Source organism: Dromiciops gliroides, chromosome 3, assembly GCF_019393635.1.
Source record: "Dromiciops gliroides isolate mDroGli1 chromosome 3, mDroGli1.pri, whole genome shotgun sequence".
Classification (NCBI taxonomy): domain Eukaryota; kingdom Metazoa; phylum Chordata; class Mammalia; order Microbiotheria; family Microbiotheriidae; genus Dromiciops; species Dromiciops gliroides.
The window spans coordinates 446,800,807-446,827,685 of record NC_057863.1 but is presented as its reverse complement, the minus strand read 5'-3'; the positions used below and the strand labels follow the sequence as shown (position 1 = coordinate 446,827,685).

At 38.6% G+C, this 26,879-nt stretch overlaps 1 protein-coding gene across 2 annotated transcripts in view; it reads right to left on the bottom strand.

Annotated features, from left to right (window-relative positions):
- The window catches only part of STK39 (serine/threonine kinase 39), a 323,317-nt gene that overhangs the window by 177,030 nt on the left and 119,408 nt on the right, over nt 1-26,879 (bottom strand). For both annotated transcript variants that reach the window (XM_043998694.1, XM_043998695.1), the window contains exons 6-7: nt 1,263-1,372; nt 993-1,094 (exon numbers count right to left, since the gene is read on the bottom strand). In XM_043998694.1, the coding sequence (XP_043854629.1) occupies nt 993-1,094; nt 1,263-1,372 (212 nt within the window). The remainder of the gene's footprint in view (nt 1-992; nt 1,095-1,262; nt 1,373-26,879) is intronic.

Sequence of the window (26,879 nt, the reverse complement as noted above, 5' to 3'; positions counted from 1 at the left end):
CTTGAATAAAGAATGTTAGGCATTTTATCTTAAATTTACAATTTCTGCCCCAGGTAAGATTAAACAATTTTGAGCCTTCTCAGCTCAAAAAAGTGGTTTTTGTACATTTTGTTTACTCTAAAATTTCTCAACCTCAACACATAGCCCAGGTGCACTAGCACTTGGCACATGGGTTCATGAGAGAAACTACTTGTGGGCTAGTTAATATTTTTTTGTTTGTTTTTGTTTTTTGTTTTTGTTTTTTTGTTTTGCAGAGCAATGGGGGTTAAGTGACTTGCCCAAGGTCACACAGCTAGTAAGTGTCAAGTGTCTGAGGCCGGATTTGAACTCAGGTACTCCTGAACTCCAGAGCTGGTGCTCTATCCACTGAGCCACCTAACTGCCCCAGGGAAGGCACAAACTTTAGAGAACTGATAGGCTGAGGAACTCAGCCGCTTAGCTGATTTAAATAATAGCTAATATTTATAGAGTTCTTACTGTATGCCAAGCTCTGTACTAAACACTTTACAGATATTATTTCCTTTGATCCTGACAATAACCATGGGAGGTATGTGCTATTATTATCCCCTTTTACAAATGAGGAAACTGAGGCAAAGAGAAGTTAAGTGAACTGCCTGGGGCCACACAACTAATAAGTATCTGAGGCTGCAGTTGAACTCAGCATTCCTGACTCCAGGCCTTACACTCCATCTGCACTTTATCTGTAAATGGATTTCAAAAGAAATAATGTCAGTACTTGTTACCTACCAATCACAGTGAATCTGAATGAATTCTTTAGTTAGCGCCACCTTCAGATTATAAAGCCTCAATTCCAGCAGATACAATCAATTGTGTCACTCACAGTAAGTGTTCAAAGAACCACAAAACACTGAAGTTGGTGGGATAGACAGGTTTTTGTTCATTCTCACGAATACAAAAAAAAAAAAAAAAAGAACTGCAGATTCCTTGGAACCAAATTTAAGATCAGACAGATAATTTTCAATAGTAATTACCTTCATAGGAGGATATTTGTGATAAGGTGCAGCTCCTGTAGCCAATTCGATGGCTGTTATTCCAAAACTCCACATATCAGCCTTGAAGTCGTAGCCTCTCACCTATTGTTGCAAGAAGAAAAATCTACTTTAATATCACATACTGCAATCACGTTACATAGTAAGAATCCACTATTATTTATCCACAACTTGTGTCTATGTGGTGTCAGTTCACCGTACTCAATAATTATATAATATATATGTAGAAATCAATAATTCTAATCTTTTTACCTGTTCCATGACTTCAGGTGCCATCCAACAAGGGGTGCCAACAAATGTTTTTCTTACTTTATTGCGGGTAACATCACCTCCCGTTGCCAGGAAAGCACTTACACCAAAATCTGAAAGGAAAATAAGCAAAGGACAATCATTTAATTTGTGTGCAACCTTTTTATTAGGAACCTATAATACATATCTTTAATATTTTAATGATGATACACTTAGGACAAATTGCTCGCTACGAACACATTCACATCAGCCCAATACCCCGCAGAGGCTCAGAAGATAGCATCTATGTACAAGAACATGAACTTTAGACAAACTACTTACAAGATCACCTACAAAGAGATCACAACAAGCAATCCTCTGGCTGGTTGGCTTCTGGTATTTTCTTGCCTTCTTGATTCCAACTGACAGTGTTTTTTGGTTTTTAATCCAGCAATGAATAACTTCTATTGTTCCCATACTCCCTTCTCTAATCTTAGATCTCTCTAGGCACCTTAACCAAAACCATAACAACAAATCTATAAACACTATTAGGTTTAACTCAAACAACATGCCCAGATATGTCTCAATGTGAGAATTAACCAAGAGAAAAAAGCTTAAGGTATATACAATGACTTTTCTCAATGTTTGGCTTTTGGATAATTCTTCCTGAATATAAATGGTTTTGCTTTTGTGTGCTAAATAATACTCTTTATGACATCTGTAATCCATTTAAAATTCTTTCACAAGGAAATACATTAAATATAGGTGGGAGAGATGTGTGAATATAAATATGTATATGCCTTGCGAAACACAAATGGACAGTTTTACATAAAGAGGGGAAAAAAAAGGATTACCAACACAAATATTGATACAGACCTACAAAAGGACCATATCCAGGTGATCCAGCAAGATTGAAGGACAGTAAATGCTTTTCAAAAAAATGACAGAATGCTAAGCAATCTAAAATCTTCAAAAGTGTTCTCATATGACTTCTTTGATTGGTCATACTTCTTTAGCAGTCAGAGTAACAGCAATCACCACAATACAACTTGAAACAAACCAAGGTCACAATTTATTAGAACTTTATTTGAGGCTGTCCTATATGGGATAATAAATTACCATGTAATTTTGCTACTCAATGTTGCCTTTTAAAAGTTTCCTTGTTGTGTTACAGTAATCATAGATTTTCATTCTTTTAAATTTACAAACTCTCCTCAGTAAGACTGCAAATATGAGGAAAAGGAATAAAACTGACAAACAAAAACTTTATTCCTTCATCCTCTCATGCTAATATTGTTCAAAAATGCATTTCATTTAAAAAATATTTGGATTCATCTGGATATATCTGTCAAATTGAAAACATCTTCCAATTATAAATATTTTAAGAAACCATGCTTTATTAAGAGGTTTGAAATGAAACTGCCAGAACCAAAGGGTCAGGCTTCTTGGGAGAAAGGGAGGACAATTCTCAAGCAGTAGAGCTAAATGGATTTACTGTGTTAAGACAGGGGAAAGATAATGTAAGAAAAACTCTTAAGATATTAATTTAAATGGAATTTCTAATTCTGAAAAAGATTCCCATTATGGACTTTATCTTAACTGATTTTAAGCTAAAATAATTTATTGCTTATGGATTAGTATAAAAGAATTCTGTATAATCTGCAAATGTATCTTACTGAGGGTATAAGTAGAAGGTATTTTAAAATGAAAATTAATCAAGAAACCTCCTTAGTGTCTTCCAAACATAAGTCATATACACAGTGTACAGTTGGCCACTTGTACAGTTTAAAGGTTGTGGGATTTTCTGGTCTTTATTTTCTCATTTTCTTATACAAGCTGTCAACTTGAGTTGGAAACTTACAAAAACACTGAGGGAGATTTAAAATTAGAGTTCATTATTGGTTAAAACCTTTCTATCAATACATCTTTCATAATTCAAATTATGGTGGGTTTATTCATAATATCATCTAAGAAAATTCACCTTTAAACCATTAGAGTTAGAAATTTTTAAAGCCCAAAGAGGAAAGTTACAAACCTATGCCCAAGTTAGAAAGTATCTATCATAACAACTACATAAACATACAACTATAAATATGCAATATGCTGAACAGGCGTGTCTCCTATGTAAAGGAAAATCTATATACAGGGAGAGAACATAGTCCCCAAAGTACAGAGTGTACCAGTGTAAACAGAAATACTGGCACATTGTGTTGTCACAGCTAGAATGACATTCCCTTGTATTTACTTTGATTGTATTTAAACGTGTACATGTTGTTATCCTCAATAAAATATATCCTCCTCGAGTTCTGGAGTTCCGTTTTTGTCTTTTTTATCTCCAGGGTCTAGTATAATGGCTGACACAGAGATAGTGCTCAGTATTTACTGACTTCATTCTCCAGGCTGCCTCCACATAGAGGTGCTATACAACGGAACAAGACAAACAAAATCTAAAGACTAGAAGAATCCTGATGATGCCATCTAGTTCATATCCCTTCTCCCCCAGTACCCCATGGATGAGCATACTACCACCATCCTATTAAAAACAGGCCTACCTTATTTTCTAAATCAGAGGTTAACAAACAATAGTCTGTGAGCCAAATCCATGCCACCATCTTTTTCTGTACAGCCTACAGGTTAAGAATGGTTTTTACAGACCTTTGATCTAAACAAGGCAGCATGACAACCTGCTTAGGTTATTAGTTCCACTTTTCCCCAATTAACATCACTATATTACTAGTACCCACAATTGAAATATGTGCCCTGCTCTTATTTTCAGCAATTTGCTCACTGGACATAGAACCATATGTAACAATTCCTCAGAAATAACCTTTTGTGTCCCAAGGTTTAACAATCACCGCACCTTGAAAAAGCCTGCCACGGCCCTTTCTTGCCAATGAGTTGCCATAAAAAGAAGGGTAGTAAGAACTGGACTTGCCTGGGGCACCCCCAGGTGAAGTAACTCTCTTTACCAATGCAGAAGAGCATCCTCTCTGCAACACCTCTAAGAAGGCTTTTCTAGTCCTTAGTATGAGTGCCTTCCCTCTGTTTATGCCATACATATTTTATCCATAAGTAACTGTTTTCATGTTATCTACCCCATTAGACTGTGAGCTCCTTGGGGACAAGGGCTGTTTTTCCCTTTCTCTGTCTCTTTTGTAAATGCTCTTTGACTTGGCTCGTCAGAAGCTGGACTAGTGCAAAGGACTACCTGGCTGTGCAGCCAGCTCTCTGGCCACTATTGACAATGCCTCTCATAAAATAATGAAATTTAAAATGCACGATGCATCAAACTGAACAAGCACTGTAGCAGTAAGCACTGTTGGATACTATAGAAAATTCAATTCAACATATAGTATTCATTATGGGCCAAGCACTATGCAAGGCATAGGACAAATTAAAAAGAGCCTCTACCCTTGAAGAGCTTATATTCTACTGCATATAAAGTTGTACAAGACACTGTCCCTGCCACAAAGAGTTTATAATCCGGTTGAGAATAACAACATATACTTACATGAAACTAAACAATATTGTATAGTACTGAATTGTATAGTACTGAAACATCACAAAGGTACTATCCATAGAATTTAGTACTGATTAGATATGGGTAATATAGGAAAAGTTGGCATCAAAGGATTTAAAATAACTTGCCATATTCCCCGCAGCAAATTAAAGTAATAATAAAAAAGGAACAATCCTAAAATTTCTAGTTAGCTGCTTAGTCTCATGGGTTTCACTGCTCATCAGTGAGAGTCAAAGAACTTTCCTTTGAGGAAAAGGAAATGAATAAGGGCAAATCAGGGTAGTTGGGTTAACAGTCCAGAGTTGCCAAGCTCTCTGCTGAGTAAAGATCAAATAGTGATTACTCAATACAGAAAAACTAGTTTGATGTTCTCTGTTTAATCCTAAATGACATGTGCATATCCCCCAAAACAATGCCTGAGCAGTTTGATGAGATTCCAAGTCTTAGATTTGTTACTGGTCAAAACAGAAATGTACTGCCAAAAACCACAGGAACATTTTCAGAGGTGCCTGCATTGGCTCCTCCAGAACCTCACGTCCTCCTCTCAAGTGTGTACCATCTCCTAACACCATTTGGTCATCATCAACAAACATTAAGTACATTCTCACAGAGGGCAGTCATGGAGGGTACACCTTGCTTTGTTCTTGTCTTTCAGAGAAAATTAATAAGGAAAAAATAGAATTCCAATAGAATATTTTTTTTAAATTAAATAGCAAATACATAGTAACATAATATGAATCTTTAGGTGCTGTGTGTACATGCACATGTGCATGTGTGTGTGACCATGCATGAGTGTAGATGTATGTGCACCTGTTTCTAGTTGGTGATGGTAAGCAGAGAAGAACAAGAAAAATCAAAGTTTGAAAGGGCCACACTATCAGCAAAGAGCAGAGATTCTTAACTTTTTTTGTGTTGTGGACCTCTCAGGCAGTCAGTCGGGTGAAGCCAAAGGATCCAAGATTGTTTTTAAATGTGTAAAATACACAAGATAAGAGATGATTATTTATGTTGAAATACAGTTACCAATTTTTTTTTTAAATGCAAAGACCCCAAGTTGTTAAGAACCTTTGGCACAAAGGAAAACAAACATGGTGATTCAATTTTCTTTTTGCCAAAAACTCTGGGGCAGTTGACAGGGCAGTGACACCTGACCATCTCATAAAAGTTAAAACAAGATAGGAAGACACCATTTTCATTTTTAATAATACTTTCATAGAAGAAAGGAAATACAAATGAATCTTCTGAATATGTTATGACTCTGTGGCTCTGCTATCACTATTACTTTCTATCTCATATGATTTCTTTAGTTTTTGAGATTGTCGGTTTCCATTATCAAACTTCCTCTAAATATTTCTTTATTGCTTCCATTCCAAGTCTTACCCTTATGCCTTCATTGGAGATAGTGTCCCAAAGACCACTAAATATGTTTGTGTCTCTCCTACTTTAATTGACATTTGCATCCAGAATTTTTATGAACTAATAGCAAAGACTTTTCCTTCTTCATTTAACATTTCTTTGGAGAGCTCCTCAACCCACAGCGTGTTTTCATTTGGACCAGCTTCCATACATTCTCTTATCAACTCAAAATGCCTCCCTACTCTACCACTTTCAGCTATTATTTTATAATTTATCATGCTAAACTCCACCTTATCTGGTGTTCTACCTTTGGAATATATCTGATATTATCATGTCTTTCCAAGTCCTGTTCTTCACCTCTGTGTAAGACACAGATTTTAAACTTTCTTCATTAACTTGAATATTTTCAATCTGTCTAACTTCCTTAATTCTACTTCTCTCCTCATAAAAAAGATTTTCAAAAATCACATGAATATATGCATGCATTTGCATGAATTTCTTCCAGGAAGTTTCAGATTTTTTACAATTTCCTTCCATATTTAATATTATTATTACTACAACACATTTTAGTGGGATACAACCACTATTATGAATTGGTTGCATTTTATTTAAAATCTTGGAAATGTGACTTCTAATCATCACCATTTATTTTTACCATGTATATTTATCTAAATGTGCCCTCACCCCTTGTTCTTAGATGAATATGTAAAATAAAAATTATTTTACCTTCCACCTGAATTAAGAAGCTCTTGTGTTCAACTTCTGTGATTATAATGATTTGGGGTTTTTTTCCTGTTATTCTGGTTCATCTAGAACCAGCAAACAAAATATTAACCACATCATCTATCTACCTAAAAATCTCTGTATAGGATCCTCCTCCTCAAGGTTTTAACCATATATAAAATTACGAACTAGAAATTACTAAGACTCCACTCAACCTCAAGCATCAACTCCCTTCATTTTTATTTCCTTTATTCTCTTAGATATTACCTCAAAATTCTCTACTTCTACAATATCTATGCCCCCACCTACCATAATCACACTGTATTTATTTTGCATAAATTTACATATCTGTATCATGGTTCTCCGGATAGACTGTAAGATCCTTGAGAGCAGGTAATTTCATTTTTGCCTTTATGTCCCCAAGGCCTGGCCCAGAGCTTGGGATACAGGAGGTTCTTAGTAAGCATTTATTTGTTAACTAACTGCCACTGAATCTTCACAATCTCTGAATTTTTTAAAAACCCTGTGTTCCAAGTTTTCTACCCATCATAAAGTGTTTCCCCTCTACCCTCTGAACCATGAAAAGGTTAACCAGGAATGAACAAGGCCATGGTTATATTAGGGCTGGTCACTTGAGAATGCAAGGCACTGTGTTACATCTGCCTATGTATCTATATCTATCTATATAGACGTATAGACAAATATTCGTTTCATATACAAAATCTATGTATATATGAACACATCCACATATACATATCTATGTATATGCGTGACTTGCCCAGGGTCCCATAGAGAATCAAATACTTAAGTCAGGCATGCCTGACTCAAAACTGGCATTCCACCCCAATCAGGCACTTTGCTGCATGGCAGTCCTTAAGCATAGCATTCCTTTACATTTATCAGAAATACCCAGTAAAATATACACTTCCTAATTAAGGAATTTCACAAGGAAAATAAATAGAATTTATTTAGTGTTCTCTTCCACTGCATTTAGAAATCCCAAGAGGAGACTGCAAGCAGGACACACAGGTTGTTTGTTTTTAATTCCCCTGAGGAATCTATTAGATCAAACCTACTTAAATTTTTATGTATCCACAATCTCTTTGGCCTTCATAGCTACAGTGTCCCATGTGTCATATGCTAATGAATGCCAATATCTGTTAACCTGGTCCTTTTTTACCCCACCCCCAAAATCCATAAATTCTAAAGGGCAATTGCATTCAGAAAGGTTCCCCACCCCAAAGGTTAAATATCAATATGATACACTTCTTTGTTCCTTATTTCCTGCCTAAAACATAATTCTTGAATGACAATGAAGTGCTTCCCAAGTTTAAGTCAGCAAATATATATAAAAGTCAAGAAAGCTTTTCTCCCTACTGACTGATACAAATCTTTTAATTCAGTGCGGTTGGTTATCAAAAAAGATAGAATTTAATCTCACAATTAAATTCTTTATAAATGTAATTTATGAACAAGCCTTATGTCTTGTCTTGAATTTTTTGATATAATGAGTATTCTATCTTTCCTCACCTAGATATACTCTACATGGCTAGACTATTTTCTAGAATAGCCGCCCCCCGCCCCGCAACTTTTCTGTGAATAATTTCCCAAAGTCTCAAAATCACCAATGTGAGGGTAAACCTCATTCACTCACACAACAACAACAACAACAACACAACAGTTTTTTTGTTTTTGTTTTTTTATATGCCTACTGGGTGCAAAGCGCTATGTTTAGATGAGCTTAAAAAGTGTGAGACATCCTGATGGAGCTTAAAGAGCTACGATATGTTATAATATATAAGGTATGATAAATAGATCAGACAGTTGTAAAACCAAGAGCTATATAACATCAATATATACAATGATCGTAATAATGTACTTGAAGAAAACATTAAAAGACAACAGAATTCTGGTCACACAGAATGACTGATATTGGTTTCAGGTGACTGACCCTAGAACACACTTCCTTTTGGTAAAGATGTGGGACTATGGGTACAGAATGCTATATATTCTGTCACATTCAGTTGCTGTATAGGGTGGTTTTACTTAACTTTTTATTATTATAAGGGAGGGTACTCATGTAGAGGATTACTGGAACACAGTAGTGATATAAAAGGCTAAATGATTATCTGGGTTGGGGGGGGGGGGGGTTTCGGGGCAATGAGGGTTAAGTGACTTGCCCAGGGTCACACAGCTAATAAGTGTCAAGTGTCTGAGTTCAGATTTGAACTCAGGTCCTCCTGAATCCAGGGCCAGTGTTTTATCCACTGCGCCACCTAGCTGCCCCTACCTGTTTATTTTATTAAAAAAGAATAATCATATAGGTAAATGACATAAAGAATAAATTTGAGTGGGCAGATAATGAAAACAAAAGATCTCTTTGGAGCCTACTGCAACAGCCTAGATATCCCTGTTTGTTTGCTTAAATGGCAATATCACTATACACCATGTGGAGTATTTCTTACAATCGAGTATGAACACAGTCTTTAGCATGATCAGGTACAGACTTGGCTTTAGAAACTTCCACTAGATCTTTAGCTATTGAACTAGAATCATTTCAAAAGCCATCTGTCTAACCTCTTTGCTTGCTTTTTCTCCACTTCTTTTCTGAAAACATTTTTACCTAAAGATTTCCTTAGATACCAAAACTCTATATGGCCCCCAAAGTCTACAGCTTTCATTTTTTTGTACATCTGAAACACTTTATAATGTAGACAAAGAGGGTCCCTTAAACCCTGCTGCTGCCATTTGCTATAGTATGAGGGAAGAAATAAAAAGCACAGGTTAGGCTTAAAAAGGTTTTCTGAGACAGAATGGAATAAAGACACAGAAATATTTTAAGCTGTAAAGAATATATTCGCGTGTGTGCGCGCGCACACACACACACACACACACACACACAGACAGAGTTCCAAAAGTTTTAGTGCAAATCACACTGAGATGCTTAGAACACCCTATATACGCTTACATTCCGTTTTTCAAGGGAGAACTGAAACAGAGAAACAGTATACATGGCAAGGAGTGCAGTGTGGGTTGAGGGAGGGACGCACACGTGGGTAGACTTGACTTGCTCCTACCTCCCTCTACACTGACTTACAAAAGGCAATTTAACTGCAACCTCCACCCATTGCTTCTAATTCAGCCATCTGAGGACAAAAAGAACAATCTAGTCTCTCTTCTGAATTCCAAAATATTTAAAGATTATCTGGCTATCCTTAATGATCTCCTGTTACCAGGCCCAACTATATCTTAGAGTACTGATCACAGGATATTAGAGTTAGAACTGGAAGGGACCTTGGAGGCCATACACTTCAATCTCAAGTGACTTGCCCAAGGTCACACAGGTCATTTGTGACAGAGGTGGGATCTGAACCCAGATCCTCTAACTTCAAGCTAGTACTTAGTGATCACTGAGCTACTAATACTGATAAACACTCATTTTCCTTAACATGAAGAGAGACAAAGGTACGGTTAAAAGCCTTATACTACAGAAAATGGAAAGAGAATAAAGTCTGCAGACCCTGAGCTAGTGATACTTACTTCTATTGCTGGTTTTTAAAAATTCTCTGCTATATTGTTAAATGAAGATTAGTGCACATCAGGGGAAGAAACAGTGATTTCAAGAACCACTAGAGTAACCGCATCAAGAATAGGTTGTGGCAGGGCAGCTAGATGGCACAGTGGATAAAGCAGTGGCCCTGGATTCAGGAGGACCTGAGTTCAAATCTGGCCTCAGACACTTAACACTTACTAGCTGTGTGACCCTGGGCAAGTCACTTAACCCCAACTGCCTCACCTAAAAAAAAAAAAAAAAAAGAATAGCTTGTGGCAAATTAAACTTATTTGAACCTTTGTTTGAAGGTGTTCCTAGGCTTGAGATAAGTATTACAGAGGAATGCTGTTGATATGGTTTACCAAAGTTTCTTAGGCTGTTATTGGGGGAAAATATGAAGAGATATGAACTAGGTATTTGTGTATTTAGGTGAATTCTTATCCAACTGAGCTAGCCAGATAGTAGTATTAGTATGTGAATAGGATTCACTAATATTTTCTACTTCAGCCTGAAAAGAAGCACTCTCTAAAGGAAAGTTCCAAGAATCTTTGCTTGGTCCTGTACTGCTTAACATTTCTATCACTGGTTATATAGATGACACAAGCTACACACAGTTGTTATTTATGCCTGTACACAACTAATCCACTGAATTGAGAAAAGATCTAAAACCATCTTCTGAAGCTAGAATATTAGAGCTGGAAAGGACTAAGAGGTTACTTCCTCTAGTTCAACCCCCCCTCTCATTTTACAGGAGAGGAATCTGAGATCCGGAGAGGACAACTAACTTGCCTAATGTCACACAGGTAGGAACTAGTAGAGGAAGAATTTGAGTCTAGGTCTCCTTTCAAGAGCAAAGTGAGCCCCAGGGGCTTCTAGGGACATGAGACACTGCTATCCCCAAATGTACTTCATAACATTTGATAAGAAATGAACAAGTATATAGTCCACTGAATGTATGCTCCATTTTTGTCTGTATATCCCTAATGCTCAGCACATTGATGGATTGAATACTGTTCTGGTTCTTGAGATACCTGCACTGTGATATTACCAGAATTAGGTATAAAATCTGAAACTGCAACAAAAGAGATGCAAAATGCGACATCAGTTCAGAAGATGGAGACTCTTTCCCACCCCTGCATCTGCTTAGCATCATAAGAAGATTCAGAACAAAAACAGTTTCCAGGCCCCACCTCAAAGCAGAGCATGGTCCCCACAAAGTAGCACAGAGGGAAAATTGAAAGGAGATATTAATCCTGTGACACTGAATCAACCCAGGCCGACAGTTTTTGTTTGTCTGTCAGCCATTCCTGCAGATGTTTCCTATTGCCTGATGAAAGAGCCCTGGCCTCTTCTTTTAAACACCAGAGAAAAAGAAGTCTGACAGTTCCACAGACTTTCTCAGCACTGCCACCCAGAGAATGCAGAGTATACAACACACTGCCTTCATGTATACAGAGTTAACTGCAAAATTCAAGACAAGTTCAGGAGAAAACATTCCCGACTATATCAGAACCTATATGGTCTCCCTGAATCATCTGCCATATGTTGTTGTTTTTCCCCTTTGATATTCTACAGATGTGTTAAAATGTTAACTTTTAAAGGAGTAACTCTAGGCAGTAAGCATAATTTGCATTCTGGATATGAAATTATCATCCCACACTGACATGAAAATAAAAACAATCAGGAAAATAATTAAGCACTGGTTTGTGGGGGGGGGTTTTAATAGTGCTGTGGCTCTACCATCCCCAAACCAAGCACTTCCACCCCCACTCTCCATGACAGCCATATTTGTCTTCCCACTCCAAACTTCAAGGGAAAGACAGAGGCACTAAGGGCACAGAGATACAGGATTGCAAGGCAATCCATTATCAGCTCTTAGTTTGGCTACTGATATAGTAAATTAGCCAGACCACTGGAGGGAGGTATTGGTACAAATGATGATAAATGATGAATAACTTCCCAAGCGCCGTTCCCCAAATCGTGAAAACTTGTGATAGAAGAACCAAGATCCACATGCAGCTGTCCAGCTAAACTGAAGCTTCCTCAAACTTATGGCACATAGCAGCTAGGACTCTCAATTCTCAAGCAATCCGCTTTAGAGATAATTCTCACACTCAAATAATCAAGAGCAATCTAAATCTGTATTTGCTTCAACTTCCACTACCCAGTGTTTGGTTGGTGCTGCTAAAAGAATAGCTACATCAACAGATGGGAGATGCCTTCTTCTCGTACAAGGTCATTCTCTTACTTAAGTGATAATCAGGCTTCCACGAAATCCCAAACAGTGAGGGGTGATGCTCATTCAGAGAATGATAAAAGTGGAAGGGGGGGGGGCAGCTAGGTGGCACAGTGGATAAAGCACCGGCCTTGGATTCAGGAATACCTGAGTTCAAATCTGGCCTCAGACACTTGACACTTACTAGCTGTGTGACCCTGGGCAGGTCACTTAACCCCCATTGCCCCGCAAAAACAAATAAACAAAAAAAAGTGGATGGGACCTAAAAGGCCTTCCCATGAAAACTCCTCATTTGTGCAGGACCAAAAAGAGGAAGTAACATGCTGGGATGAGCCCAGAGAGTTGAAAGACAATACATAAAAAGTTTGTGAAAATGAGTTAAGATTCAGGGCATCTACACATGATTATGTAATATATCTCTGTAGCTTGGGCTTCTCATCTGCAAATGGAGATAAATCACAGCCTACTAAAAATGAGAGTTTTTTAGGCTAAAATATGGCATTCGATATGAAACTGATCAGATTAAGTAAAAAAAACAGTACAACAGTATCAACAACATTGTATGTTGGTCAACTGTAACAGACTTGACTCTTTCTCAGCAATACAATGGTCCAAGATAGTTCCAAAGAACTCATAATGGAAAATGATCTTCAGAAAAAAAAAAAAGAACTGTGGAATCTAGATGCAGATTGAACCATACTATTTTTACTTTTTTGTTTTTCTTTTTTGAGGTTTTTCCCTTTTGCTCTGATTCTTCTTTCACAGTATGACTAATGCAGAAATGTTTAATGTGATTGTACATATATAATCTATATTAGATTGCTTGCAGTCTTGGGGAGGGGGGAAGGAAGGAGAAAAATTTGAAACTAGAAATCTTATAAAAACAAAAGTTGAAAACTATCTCTACATGTAGCTAGAAAATAATAAAATACTTTTACGATAAAAAAAATCAGTACAAGATAAAAGTCGTTATTACCTGAACTCAAATTTTTCTCAAAGTAAATAGTAATACCCTGAAGTCATAAGAACTCCAGAGATGCTGAATCAGCAAAGAAACAAAAAAGGATATGAATTATTAATATAAAATTTCAAAACAATGACCATATATGTCTAGATGGTCATGTCCTTATCATGTGGGAAAATACTTTCCACGTGGACTCACTAACTTGATTACCAGAAGCCTGTGAGAAACCAGAATAAATAACTTCTTAAGCCACAAAGATGTTCCCTTAAGGGGAATGATTAAAGTACTACACACACTTAAGAGGAATTTAATAATTTTTATTAAGCTTATAGAACAACTAGTCAAGGTTAACAATCTCTAAAGAACTTTAAAGAGGTAAGCAAATTATAACAAAAGCACCTCTGTAAGGCCCCTTAGGAACTAAGTTTTTTGGGAACCTAAGTAAGGTAAGCAAATACTCAAAAGTAAGAGCCTTATACAGTAAATGCTCTATTAACTAGCATTCTGTTTAGCAGAACTCACTATTAACCACAAATAAAATCTTAGAATAAGAATTTTCAGAAACCACAGAATCAGTCTCAGAACTAGAAGGAAGCTTGAAGTCTACCTATCGAGTCCAGTTCCTACCTGGACAAGAATGCTGTTTTGTTTTTGGGTTTTTTTGGTGGGGCAATGAGGGTTAAGTGACTTGCCCAGGGTCACACAGCTAGTTAAGTGCCAAGTGTCTGAGGCCAGATTTGAACGCAGGGAGTCTTGAATCCAGGGCCAGTGCTTTATCCACTGCGCCAACTAGCTGCCCCCGACAAGAATGCTTTTTAACAACATACCCAACAGCTACATGGCATAGAGGAAAGAAGGTGGAATTGTGGAACCATAGGATATGAGTTGGAATGTTGGCTCTACTATTTGCCATCTGTGTGACTTCAGGCATTCACTCCATCACTCTGGGCCTCAGTTTTCTCAACTGTAAAATGAGAGGGTTAGGGGAGGTGGCCTCTAAGTGCCTTTCTAGCTCTGATCCCCAGCCTGAAAACCTACAGTGAAAGGAAAACCACTATCCCCTGAGGCAACTCATTCTACTTCTGGAGAGCTCTAACTGATGGAAAGTTTTTCCTGATATCAAGCTTAAATCTGTCTTTCTGTAACCTCCATCTACAGCTCCCAATTATATCCTCAAAAGCAAAGAAGAACGAGTTTAATCCTTTCCATGCAAGAGCCTGTCAAATACTTAAAGAAAGTTATTGTGTGCCCTCTAATTCTTTGCTTCTCCAGGCTAAACATTACAATTTCCTCCAACCATTTATCCTAAGGCTATCGGGATGGCCGAAACCCTCCAAATATCCTTCACAGTTCCCTCACCCTTCTTATCTTTAGTCCAATTACCTCATTTTACAGGTAAAGAAACTGAAACCCATGTAGGGTAAATGAATTGCCCAAGATCATTCAGAATTCAGGTATTCAGATATTCAGGTATCCTAACTCACATTCTAGATAAAATCATAATAATAATAATAATCTTCATAATGAAGATCCTTATCTTCTAAGTGAAAGAAACATCAATGTGTTAACTTAGAGGTTGTATATTTTATTGCATTCTATTTCTCTGAAAACTAATGTTAAAGAGTATGGTATATAAATATGCTACTCAATTCAACAAACATTTATTAAAACTTAGTGCAAATAAGAGCAGTTATGTAGCAAAGTGGATAAAACACTGGTTCTAATCTGGCCTCAGACACATACTAGCTGTGTGACCCTGGGCAAGTCACTTAACCCTGTTTATCTCAGTTTCGTCATCTGTAAAATGAGCTGGAAGAGAAAATGGCAAACCACCCCAGTATTTTTACGAAGAAAACCACAAATGGGGTCACAAAGAGTCAGAAACAACTGAAAAATGACTGAACAACGCAAGTGTGTACAAGGCACTATTCTAGGCACCAAGGATACAAACATACAAAGAAAAAAGGCTCAGCCCTCAAGAACCTTACATTCTATGGGACAGGGGAAGTAAACTAGAGAATCCAGCAGGTATACAGGTAGATAAATGTAAAATAAGAGCATTACCAGCCATCCTGTAGGAGGAAGTGCCTAAGCTTGTCCTTAAAGGAAACCAGAGAATCCAGAAGGTGGAAGGAAAGAATGAGTATATTCCAGACAGGGACAGCCTTGAGAATGCACAGAAATGGGAAAAGGCACACTGGATTCAGGGACTACCCTGTTGGCCAGTCTGATCAGATCTTATCATGAAAGGAAGTCATATGGAATACCTCTGAAAAGGTGGGTGGGTACCAAGTTATTCAAGGGACAGGCTGAGGAGACTACACTTTACATCAGAAACAATAATGAACTTAAAAGATTTCTGAGTCAGGGAATGAGTCAGATCTGTGTTTTATGAATATTAATTTGGCATCTATGTGGAAACTGGACTGCAGAGGAGAGAGAAGGGAACCAGAGAGATCAATTCATCAGTTGTAGTCCAAGTGAAATAGAGTGCCCGGAGCAAAGCGGACACTACATGAGTGAGGAAAAGCTAATGGAAATGAGAAAAATGGCAATGTTGTAATCACAAAGACTTGGAAATGGATAGGACACAGGAGGTTAAGCAAGGAAAGGAGGCAAAATCCAATACTGTGAAAGGGGATGATTAGGACAATGGTGCCCTCAGAAGAAACAGGAAAGTTTGACAAAGATATGGATTTTTGAAGAAAATGGCAGTTGTTTTGAATGTGAGTTTGAAATGCCAATGGGAAATCAGGGTGGAGATGTCCTAGAGGTAGCTGACAAGTGCAACACTGGGGCTCAAAGGAATGGATTTAGATTTAGAAGATACTTAGAGAGCTTTGAGTCTGTGGGGGCTAAGATCACCAAGAATGTGCAAAGAAATTAGAAAAAAGGACTCAAGAAAGCCCCTTTGGACATCCATGCTTAATGCTAAATGATGATCCAATAAAAATGACTGAAGAACAGTCAGAAAAGCAGGAAAATATTTCGTTACAGAAGAAAAAGAAGAAAGTATCCAGGAGGAAATAGAGATTGACAGTGTCAAAAGCTACAAAGGGGTCTCGCAAAGTTAGGACTGAGAAAAGGTCACCAGATTTAACAGTTAAGAGATCCTTTGTAGCCCTGAAGACAGCAGCTTCAGTTGGGTGGTAGTCAGAAATCAGATTAAAAGGCATTTGGGGGATAGGGAAAGTAGGCAAAACGGAGGCAATTGAGTATAGATGATTTTTCAGAGTCTGACTGTGAAAGGAAGAAGAGGAAAAGGGCAGTACTTTCACCAAAAGGCAAAGAAATAAAGGTTTCTGGCTTATTCTTGGTAAATGATGAGAAGAGATACACACGTTTCTAAGCAGCAGGAAAGGATTCAGAGGACACTTACAGATTTAAGATGAGAGAAAGAAAGGGAGCAATTGAGGAAGCACATTTCCAGATGAGACAGGGAGGGACCAGACAAAGAGTACAAGTAGAAGGACTGGCTGTGGTAAAGAAAAGAGCTGTAATATAACTAGAGCAAAGAACAAGAGAATGGGGGGTGTCACAGGTTGGGGTTGAAATGTGGATTAGGAAAGAAGGGAGATCTCAAGGTGAAAGGCCTCTATTTTCTCAGTAAAGATGAGGTGCCTAACTGAGAATATGGGGAGAGGAGTGGTATGAAGAGATTGGAAAAGAAGAGGTCTGGAACAGCTGCTGCAGGGAAGGTGATACAGAATCAGTCATGGAAAAAGAACAAAAGGATGCTGTGTGGTGGTGAGAGTCTGGTTAAAAACAGATAAGGAATTTATAAAGAAATCAGTCAACATGGTTGCTTGCTTTTCCCCCAGCAGCATGTAACAACACGTTAGTTGGAGCTGCTAAGACAGGATTTGGGTCTGACAAAGTATGGCTGGTGACAGAATAAGAAGGTAGAGTATTCAGAGGCAGACCAGGCTCAAGACTGCAGAGTGAGGAAGGCAAAGCAGGAGCAGGGACACTAGACACAGAGGACAAACAGGAGGTCCTGATGATGAAGAATAAGTTCAGGGGAAGTAAATCTTGGGGAGAGATGGAGTAAGAGGGTTGTGATAAGAGAGGGGAACTGCTAGTTCTACAACACAGTGACAGCATGGAGGGAGGAAGAGTGGAAGGAAGGGACAGAAGGAAGACAAGCATTTATTAAACATGTGCCAGATACTATACTAAGCACTTCACAAGTATTACCTCATTTGATCCTAGGAGGTAGGTACTATTATTATCATCATTTAACAGTTAAGGAAACTGAGGCAAAGGTGGTACTTTTCTTAAGCTAATACATATCTGAGGTCAAATTTGAACCCAGGTCTTCCTGAGAAATAGTTAGAACAAGAGTTATAACCATTCTGAGTGGTAGCTGAAGTAAAGATAGTTGAAGAACTGGAAGACTAGGGTGTTTGAGGCAACAGTGTCAGCTCCTTCTAGGCAGGGACTAGTCATTCCACTGCTGTCTCTGTATCCTCAGTGAGTGCCTGGTACATACAGATTAGGTGCTCAATCAATGCATCATGGCTTGTTTACACTCAGGTATGATAGTGAGGTTTGGGTTAGAAGGAAAGACTATAAGCTAGACACAAGTAAATTCCTTGAGGGAAAGAGAATGATCATGGGGCTGGTAGGCAATCATAACAAGGATTCAGAACAGGTAATGTCTAAAATGGAATGAATCAAAAAGCATCTTTAAGGAACTCAAGTGTTTCTAAGTGAGAGGAGTCCCCAGCATTGAAGTGGCTAGCTGGAAGATTTAAGCCTGAGCCAAGCTACATAAAAGAGAGTTATGGTATATGGGAGATTCTTTCCTCGAGACAACCTATTACCCAGGATACATATAGATCTTCTCCAAACAGTGTTTTCCCCTTTTCCAAGGAGCAGGTGCTGTCCTTAAGCTCAAGATTAGAATAATTTCAGATGCTGGGATATAGAAAATAAGCTGAATATATAAATATGCTTACCAATAAAACTATAGCTCAACAACTTGTATTGCTTTTCCTACAAACTAAAAACTTATTTTACATAACAAGTCTCATCAAAACAGTCTAGCACACCTCAGGGACAGGGAAAGCATCTGTCTTCCTTCCCTACAGACCCCTCTTTCCATCAATCATCCCCTCCTTCCATTTTCTATTAACCCCCTTTCACTCTGCTAGGCTTTCACAGAGGTAAAATTCCAGCAGGGTGGGAGGGCAAATAATTCACTTCCATGGGACTCATCCTATAAGACTTTTTAAAGTTCTTTAGACAGCTGCTGGCAGCTGCTTATGGATAGGAATAATCTTAATGACAGCTTCTAAGCACCCATACAGTTTCCCACAATGGTTTAAATATGTAATGGAAAACTGAGTTTCTGAAATTGATTACATTCCTGCTACAAGCCATACGTCTTTTTTTTTAATTAAATGGGAACATTTTTTCAAAATCCTAAAATAAAAAGTCCATTCGTTTATTTTATTACCTTTTAATAACACACATAGTGCTCCCCTCCCCCAGGAAATTCCTTGTCTTTTTTAGAGAATTATATGGAGGAAAGCATTTCAATTGAAAAGTATCAAAGAACCAGACTCAGCTTTAAAAGAATTTATGTCCTAGGTTTTTGTAACTTTTATTTGCATTGTTTTTTCTGACTATGCTGAAGGCCTCTGAATTCCTACCCATTGTTTCAGGATTTTCTTAATTTTTTACCCATTTATTTATTAACTAAGGAAGACATGCCCATAGTCATAGTTGGAAAACATTCATTTGAATGACTTCATTTTCGACCTTTAAAATATGTAATGTTTTAGATCTATAATAGGACTAATATTTAACATCATGTCCCCTATCCTTTATTAAATGCTGGTATAGAAGCTAGGTGGTGCAGTGGATCAAAATGCCAGGCCTAGACTCAGGAAGACTCATCTTCCTGAGTTCAATACTGGTCTCAGACACTTACTAGCTATGAGATCCTGAATAAATCACTTAAGCCTGTTGTCTCAGTTCCCTCATCTGTAAGATGAGCTGGAGAAGGAAAAGGCAAACCGCTCCAGTATCTTTCCCAAGAAAACCCCAAATGGAGTCACAAAGAGTTGGACACCACTGAAAAATGATTGAACAAGAACAAACTATTCTCTCTCCACTAAAATTCTAGCTATGACTCTGAAATATTTATTTACCCTTTAACAATGAAAGGCACAAAATCTGGCTTGGCCTTTAGAGCTAAGGAATTAAATGTCCTCTGATGGAATTATTTATAAAGTGAAGGGGAGGTGGGGCAAGAGGTTTAAGATGCTCAGAAAAGATGTGGTGAAATTTCAAGAGAATTTGAGAGATGATACTCATAGCTGTTAACTGTGAGCTCAATAAAAAAGCGTCTTCCTCTTTTAGGTCTTTTCCACATACCCCCTTCCTACTCAGATTTCAACACTAGCTGTCAAACCAAGAATCATAAACTCTGAGGTTGCTTTAGAGAACTGATATGGTAGGGGTGGAGTGGTAGGTGTTGGGGTGGGTAGGAGAATCAAAATGGCACCTCCTAGGTTGGGGGAGGCATTCAAGAGGATTACATAATTTTGTAAACCATAGTTTGCAAATTTTCTAACACATGCCCCTTTTGGGGGTGTAAAGGAATTGTTCATAATACTCCCTTCTATTTTTACACTCAACTCTCCCCTCCCACATACTAACTCATGCCCACAGAACTCTGCCACCAAGCAACGTTGGAGAGAAGGTTATTTGTTTACCCTAGGTAAGGCCTGAAAATTGTAGCCCCTGAGGATTTCTGTCCATTCCTTCATTTCCACACATGTAATATGACCTAACACAAAGCAAACACCCAAATGCCATGAGGAACATGAATTATCTGAAGTTAAAAATAAGTATTTACAAAAAGGAATACACAGTGCACTTCATTGTCTTTTTATGGTGCCAAGTCATAGGCAATTGCCTACTTTGCCTAATGCTAGGCCTGGCTCAACTATGAAGAGCTGTTTTTAAATTCTCACAGTATTTCAGGACTAGTCTTTCTTTGCCCTTTTCTTTCCATTAAGAATCATTCTCAGTTCAAATCTGGCCTCAGACACAAGATATTTACTAGCTGTGTGACCCCGGGCAAGTCACTTAACCCTCACTGCCCCTAAAAAAAAAAAAAAGAAAAAAGAAGGAAGGGGGAAGGGGAAGGGGAGGGGCAGGGGGAGGGAAGGGAAAAAACAATCATTCCCCAATCCCATATGCCACTGTGTTATGTATGTAGTTGCAACTACACTAGAGAATCTATTGTCCAGGTTATGAAACTTACTCCAAGTCCAAACTAGTGGGAAACCACTAGCATAAAACATAACATTCTAGAGGCATGCCTGAAGCAAAAATCTAAAAAACTGATGCCATCAAACTTGACATTTTGACAGCCTCTGCCTACAAAATGTTACAGCAGGTGATCAGTTAGTTCTACATCTTCAATGACCTGGCTTTAACTACCTAAGCCCTCTTAAAAGGACTCACCTTGTTCTATAAAGAAAATTAAAGAGCACAATAAAGAAGAGGTATTCTTGAGAGGTTCAAGCTTCAAGCAGAAAGCAACCCTCTTCTTTGAACAGCAAATTGAGCCTGAATTACTCATCAGTGGGGATGTGGCCAGAAGGGCAGTCACTCTGGGCATGTATCTGAAGCAAGTGAAGGAGAAAGGGATTGAGGCTTAAGTGAAGCTTCCAGAATCCTAGTTCTCTGTCTGCCTAATTTTTCCCACATACTACAGTGCTATCACCACCACCTGCCCATGGACAAAAGAAACAAGAAAAAGAGGCCTCCCCCCTCTGTGTGTGTGCTGCAACAATCACAGGCACTAGGAGGAATCACCTATTTCTGAATCCTCAGGACAGTTAAGTTCCCCAGTGCAGCAGCCAGACTCTGGTCTGAAGTTGCCTCATACACAGAATAGCCCCAGTACTAGACTTTTTGCATCTCAATCCCAGCTCTCCAAAGGGATGCTGCTTTTCAGAGCCTGACTGCACTGCTTCTCCTGAGAACCAAAGAATGCCTTTCTTCTTGTAGCACTGTCCTTTCCTCTTTAACTCCATGCCAAAGCAGTGAAAGGCAGAACCCCGTGCGGTTTTACGAATAACACTCAGTCAGCATATCTACCTCCCTTTGGGTTCTTATGGATGAAGCATAAAGCCTGATTACTTCCAGGCAAGTCAAGTCTAGCTGCAGGTGTTACTGGAAAAAGCTTTAGTCACGGAAGACTCAACTCACAGGCTGAATCTGAAAATATACCAAGAGGAAAAAAAACAAAACAAAAACCCAGGTAACAACCCCCCCTCACTGAAAATAACTATCCTAACTCATTATTTAAACCAACCAACAAACAAAAGGAAAAAAAACCAAACAAACAAAACTCTGTTCCATTTTGTGCCTGGAATGTGAGTGCCAAGAGAATATAGGTGGGCGTTAAAAATATGACTAAAGTCAAACAGACAGATGCTGATGAAACCATCCCAGGGTCCCTAGCTCCCCACATTACTCCAGGCCTTTTCAAAACAATGCTATACCTAGCTTAAGTCATGTCTCTTCTCATTTCCCAAACATTACTAAAACTAAGGAAGGGAAATCCATAAACAGAGCCTACAGCAGTGGGAGTAATGAACTGCTTCTTCTTACACAGTTAATGGATTTATGAACAACTTTTTTCTAATCAACAGTGGCTGATTGAACCAAAATGAAAATGATTATGGTGAATCAAATAAATTTAAAATTTTCCAGAAAAACCCACTATTTAAGGAAATCCAAAAACTGAATCCCCTGAAATATGAGGGGGAAAAGTTCCCACAGGAAATAATTTGTCAGTTTTATAATTATGGGTTTTCTCACATTAAGTTTGCTTAAAATGAGAATTCACCTTTGCGCACAAATAACAAGATGTACCAAAGACTTTTGCCTTTCCCTGGCACTGAATGAGAAAGACATAGTGTACTATGGGAGAAGCATGACTAAAATGGCTACTTCTCTTTCTGGAAAACAGTAGTGAGAGCTAGATATTAATTTTATAGACACTGTCTGATCAAGTTATTTATCTGGAAGGTAAAGAAGAGTCCTTGTGTATCAGGTTTAAAAACTCTGCATTGATTAGACCCAGGGAGCTCCTCAGTAGAGGTCTGCATGTGATGATGACTCACAAGAGGAGTGCTTCTCCTTGGAACACCTCCAATCCCTCCCCCTCCCCAGTTCCCCCCACAACCTCACAAGTGACTGTGCAATACTTTAGGCTTCAACAGCAGTAGAGGAGATGGAAGAGGGAAAAGGTGTGGACTATGTTCCCTGGCCCAGATGGTGATCAATTTATGCACAGATGCAGAGGATCTAATTATGGCCCAGATTCTTTTTGTTTGTACAATTATAAATGCTATCAGTGTTTGAAAGCTATCCAGGCTCCTTTGTTTTTAACCCAACTATGAGGCTCTGTCCTCCTGACCTCCTACAGCTGCAGACACCTGAACATACTTCATCTCAACAACTAGGATCTGTGTAATAGACAGTTTTTCTACATACAAAGTCTGTACTGTTCTCTATATAATTAAATATACTAACTTTCTTCCCCTAAGGTCTTTCATTCTGTCCTTGGCCTAGAAAGGGTTTCTGCTGGTATTTACCCAGGGCTCATATGTACTCTCCTTTCTACTCCCTCCCTTCCTCACTCACTCACTCACTCATTCACTCATTCACTCAGACTGGGGGATCAGGGTCAAGAGCAAGAAAGAAAATGGGGGGAAAATTGGAAGGAAGAGAACCTCCAGGAAAGCAAAACCTAACATTTTACCTTGAAAATATCTCCAAGAATAACCATATAGTTTCTAATCTATATAATCAATACTAATCTCTCTAATAAAGTCCATTCATGAATGGATCCACTGCCTAGTGACTACCTGCTCTTGGGTGTTCCATAGGCATCTTAATGGCAACATATACAAGATTATTGTTATATGGAATTATTATTATTCGTTATTATCAATTATATTCCACCCTAAACCTATTCTTCCTTGAAATTTCTCTATTTTTTTGAGGGCACCATCATCCTCCCAGTCACCCAACTTCACAACCTTTATAATCTAGTTATTAACCTAGTTCATAACCTAGTTATTCTGGATTCTGCCCTCTTTCCCTCATCTTCCATAGCTAACCAGCCACCAACTCTTGCCATTTTAACCACACAGCATCAATCTATTTCATCCCTTTCTCTCCATTCACAAAATACCCAGCACACAAGTGCAACTCTTCACCTCTAACCTAGACTGGAATAGCTTCATAACTGGTTTCCCTAATTAGAATCTCTCCCCTCTGTAGTCCATCCTCCCCACAGCTTTCAAACAGCCTAAAACATGGGTCTGCCTATTATATGACTCCCTGCTCAAAAATGTTCCATAGCTCCCCACTGCCAATAAGGTAAAAGTGAAAAACTTTCACAATCTGGCTCCCAACTAACTACCCCTCCCCCACTTTATCTCCGAATACCATCCATTCACAGAATCGTACATTCAGATCTAAAAGGAATCCAATCCCCTACATTTTTATGGCTGAGAAAACCAGGTCCCAGAGAAGTTAAATGATTTCCTAACATCACTTAACTCCAAAGTGTCTGAAACAGAATTGGAACCTAAGTCTTCTGACTCCCAGTCTAGCACTTGATCCACTACTCCAAGCTGCTTTTCCAAAATGGACTCCTGGTCAAACTAAAAGCAGCAGCATCTGTCCATCTTCCATCTCTGAGCCTCAGTAGCCAAGCCATCTCCTCTGCCCAGAAGCTTCCCCTCACCACATCTCTGCCTCTGGAGACCTCATCTGCCTTCAGGGTTCAACTCAGGTACTCAGGTGCCTCTTATTTTCCCCACCCACCTGAGCTGCTAGAGGGCTCTTTCTCTCTCAATTTCCCAGGCACTGAGGTCAGTTGTGTATAGGCTGCATCTCTCCAGGAGGAGAGGGCAGAGGCTGTTTCGTTTCTGTCTTTGTAACCACATCATCTAGCACAGTTCCTGGCATATAATCAGTGCTTAATAAATGCTTTCTAGACTGAAGTTTACAAGTGATTCTTATCTTAGGACACTAGAGAAGGCTCAAAATAACCCTTTTGCTTGTAAAATGTGCTCATATTTACTACAAGATATATGCCATATGTCCACACAACATAGAAAATCTCCCCCCTTCCTCCCCTCCCACCAACCATCCCTGTGGTATATGGCACACATCCACAGCCTAACAAAATACCAGGGCATACTTCAACATGGTGGAAGAAAACAATTCAGGAATAGCCAAGCTCAGGAAATCCAAACTGGAAAAGGATGATTTGTCCAAAAACTCATAGAAGGCACAGTCAAGAACACCAAATCATTAATATAAGACTAATGGGATTAAATGGCTGCCAGATAGTGAAGAGAAGGCATTAAAAGGACAGCAATTGATAGGTCATTTTACTTCAAAGACATAATGCAGTTACTCAAACCCTCCTATCAGGATGTGACAATTTCTTTATAAAAATGGAACATCTGTTATACTTCACTATCAACCTGAAGCAGGATAAATGATAAGTTAACTCTTCTGGTTTCCCAACTAGCATCCACTGACTTCTTATTAGCTCACAGATGCCCTCAGAAGCCAACCACCTAGAGGACATGTGTAATCCATTCAAACTCAGGTGACTGCGAAGGATACAGCTAATGTAGAGACAGCCCTGAGCTAAGAAAAGGGGGAAGGAAAGAGCACTGAGGAAGGAAAGAGCCAAGAGATTTTAAAGTGGGTCCAAAAGTTTATCCTTAGTTTTCAGATACTCAATGGAAGCATTCTTAAACTGTCCCTAGCTTCTGTGGTAAGGGCTAATAAGTACCTGAAGTGGAGGATTAGGTGAATGAGGAGCTTAGCTAAGCAGCCCCAGGAATAGCAAATAAACCACTAAACAAACCGTTAGGATAAAACCTATCATTCAGGATAGAAACAGCTGCAAAGAAGTTTACTTGTGTTATTTTCTACTGTTGCTGGCTTCTTGGGAAGCAGACACTCAGCTCCACAAAGTTTCTAATTTCTCTTCCTTGCCTATTCAAGACAATTCCTTCCTTTAAGGAGAAAGTCAATACTTTCCTTCAGGAATGCAGTTGTCTGTCAAAACCTTTGTCCTACAGTCACATCAGATGTTAACATGGTGTAGTGGAAAGAACATGGAATACAGACTCACAGGCCTTGAGTTTTAATCCCAGCTGTGCCACTTATTATGTGTGACCTGCAGCCAGTCATTTACTTCTCTGGACCTCAGTTTCCTCATATGATCCTTCCAGCTCTAGGGCTGTGATCCTGTGCCCTGACTCTTGTACACAGTCATAGGTGTACTGGAGCCTCCCTAAAAGATTTACTTCACCAAAAAGTTATTTGGCCCCTAGAGAAAGCAAGCAAGCAAGCATTGGTCAATAGAAAACCTTCCAGACAAGTGTTGTCTATTCTCAACAAGCCTAGTGGGTTTCTGATAGTGATATAGTATCTATACACAGATCTCAAGATCAGGCAGAACACAGAGAGAAAAGTGAATTAAAGGCCAACAACTCTGATCTGATTTAGCTTGTACACAGGGAATTGGGGAGAATTAAAGAAGTCTTTGTGGCATTTTTCATTTGTAAAATGGAGTAGCTCTATCTTCACCGCCAACAAGACCAAATGAGCTCAGTCAATATTTTCAGCATTATTGGGGGTAAAATGAGAGAGCCGAATGAATTCCCAAAGCAATAGACTCTCCTGAATGGTCATTACCTAAGAGCTAATAAAGGTTTATCTATATATTACCATTGGTTATGAGAAAGTTATCAGAATAAGAAGAGGCATTAAAAACAGAAGGGGATGGCTCCCTGGAAATCCCTTCAAAAAAGGGCTTTTATTTTGTCACTAAGTTTTTGAACTCTCTCAGCGTCATCAAGACTAGGAATTTTTTAAGGAGATTTTTTTTCAAAGTTGTGCAAATCTCTACCTCCCACACTTGATCAGTGTTCACTATTCAATCAAAATATTAGTGAGCCTAACAAAACCCCAAGAAGGACAGAATGATTTGTCTAAACTAAAATGCTATTAGCCAAAACAATATTGTTTGTCAAAGGATACAGCATGAATTTATCAAGACAAAAGTAAAAAACGGTATTGCCACAGGCACTGGATTGCAAAAGAAACTATAAATAGTATAATCAGGCCTTGTTGAACACTGTCTGGAGAAAATAGATTATATGCATTTATTCATTTCTCAGTAACAAATCAAAACCCCCAGAAACTGAAGAGCAGAACACCCT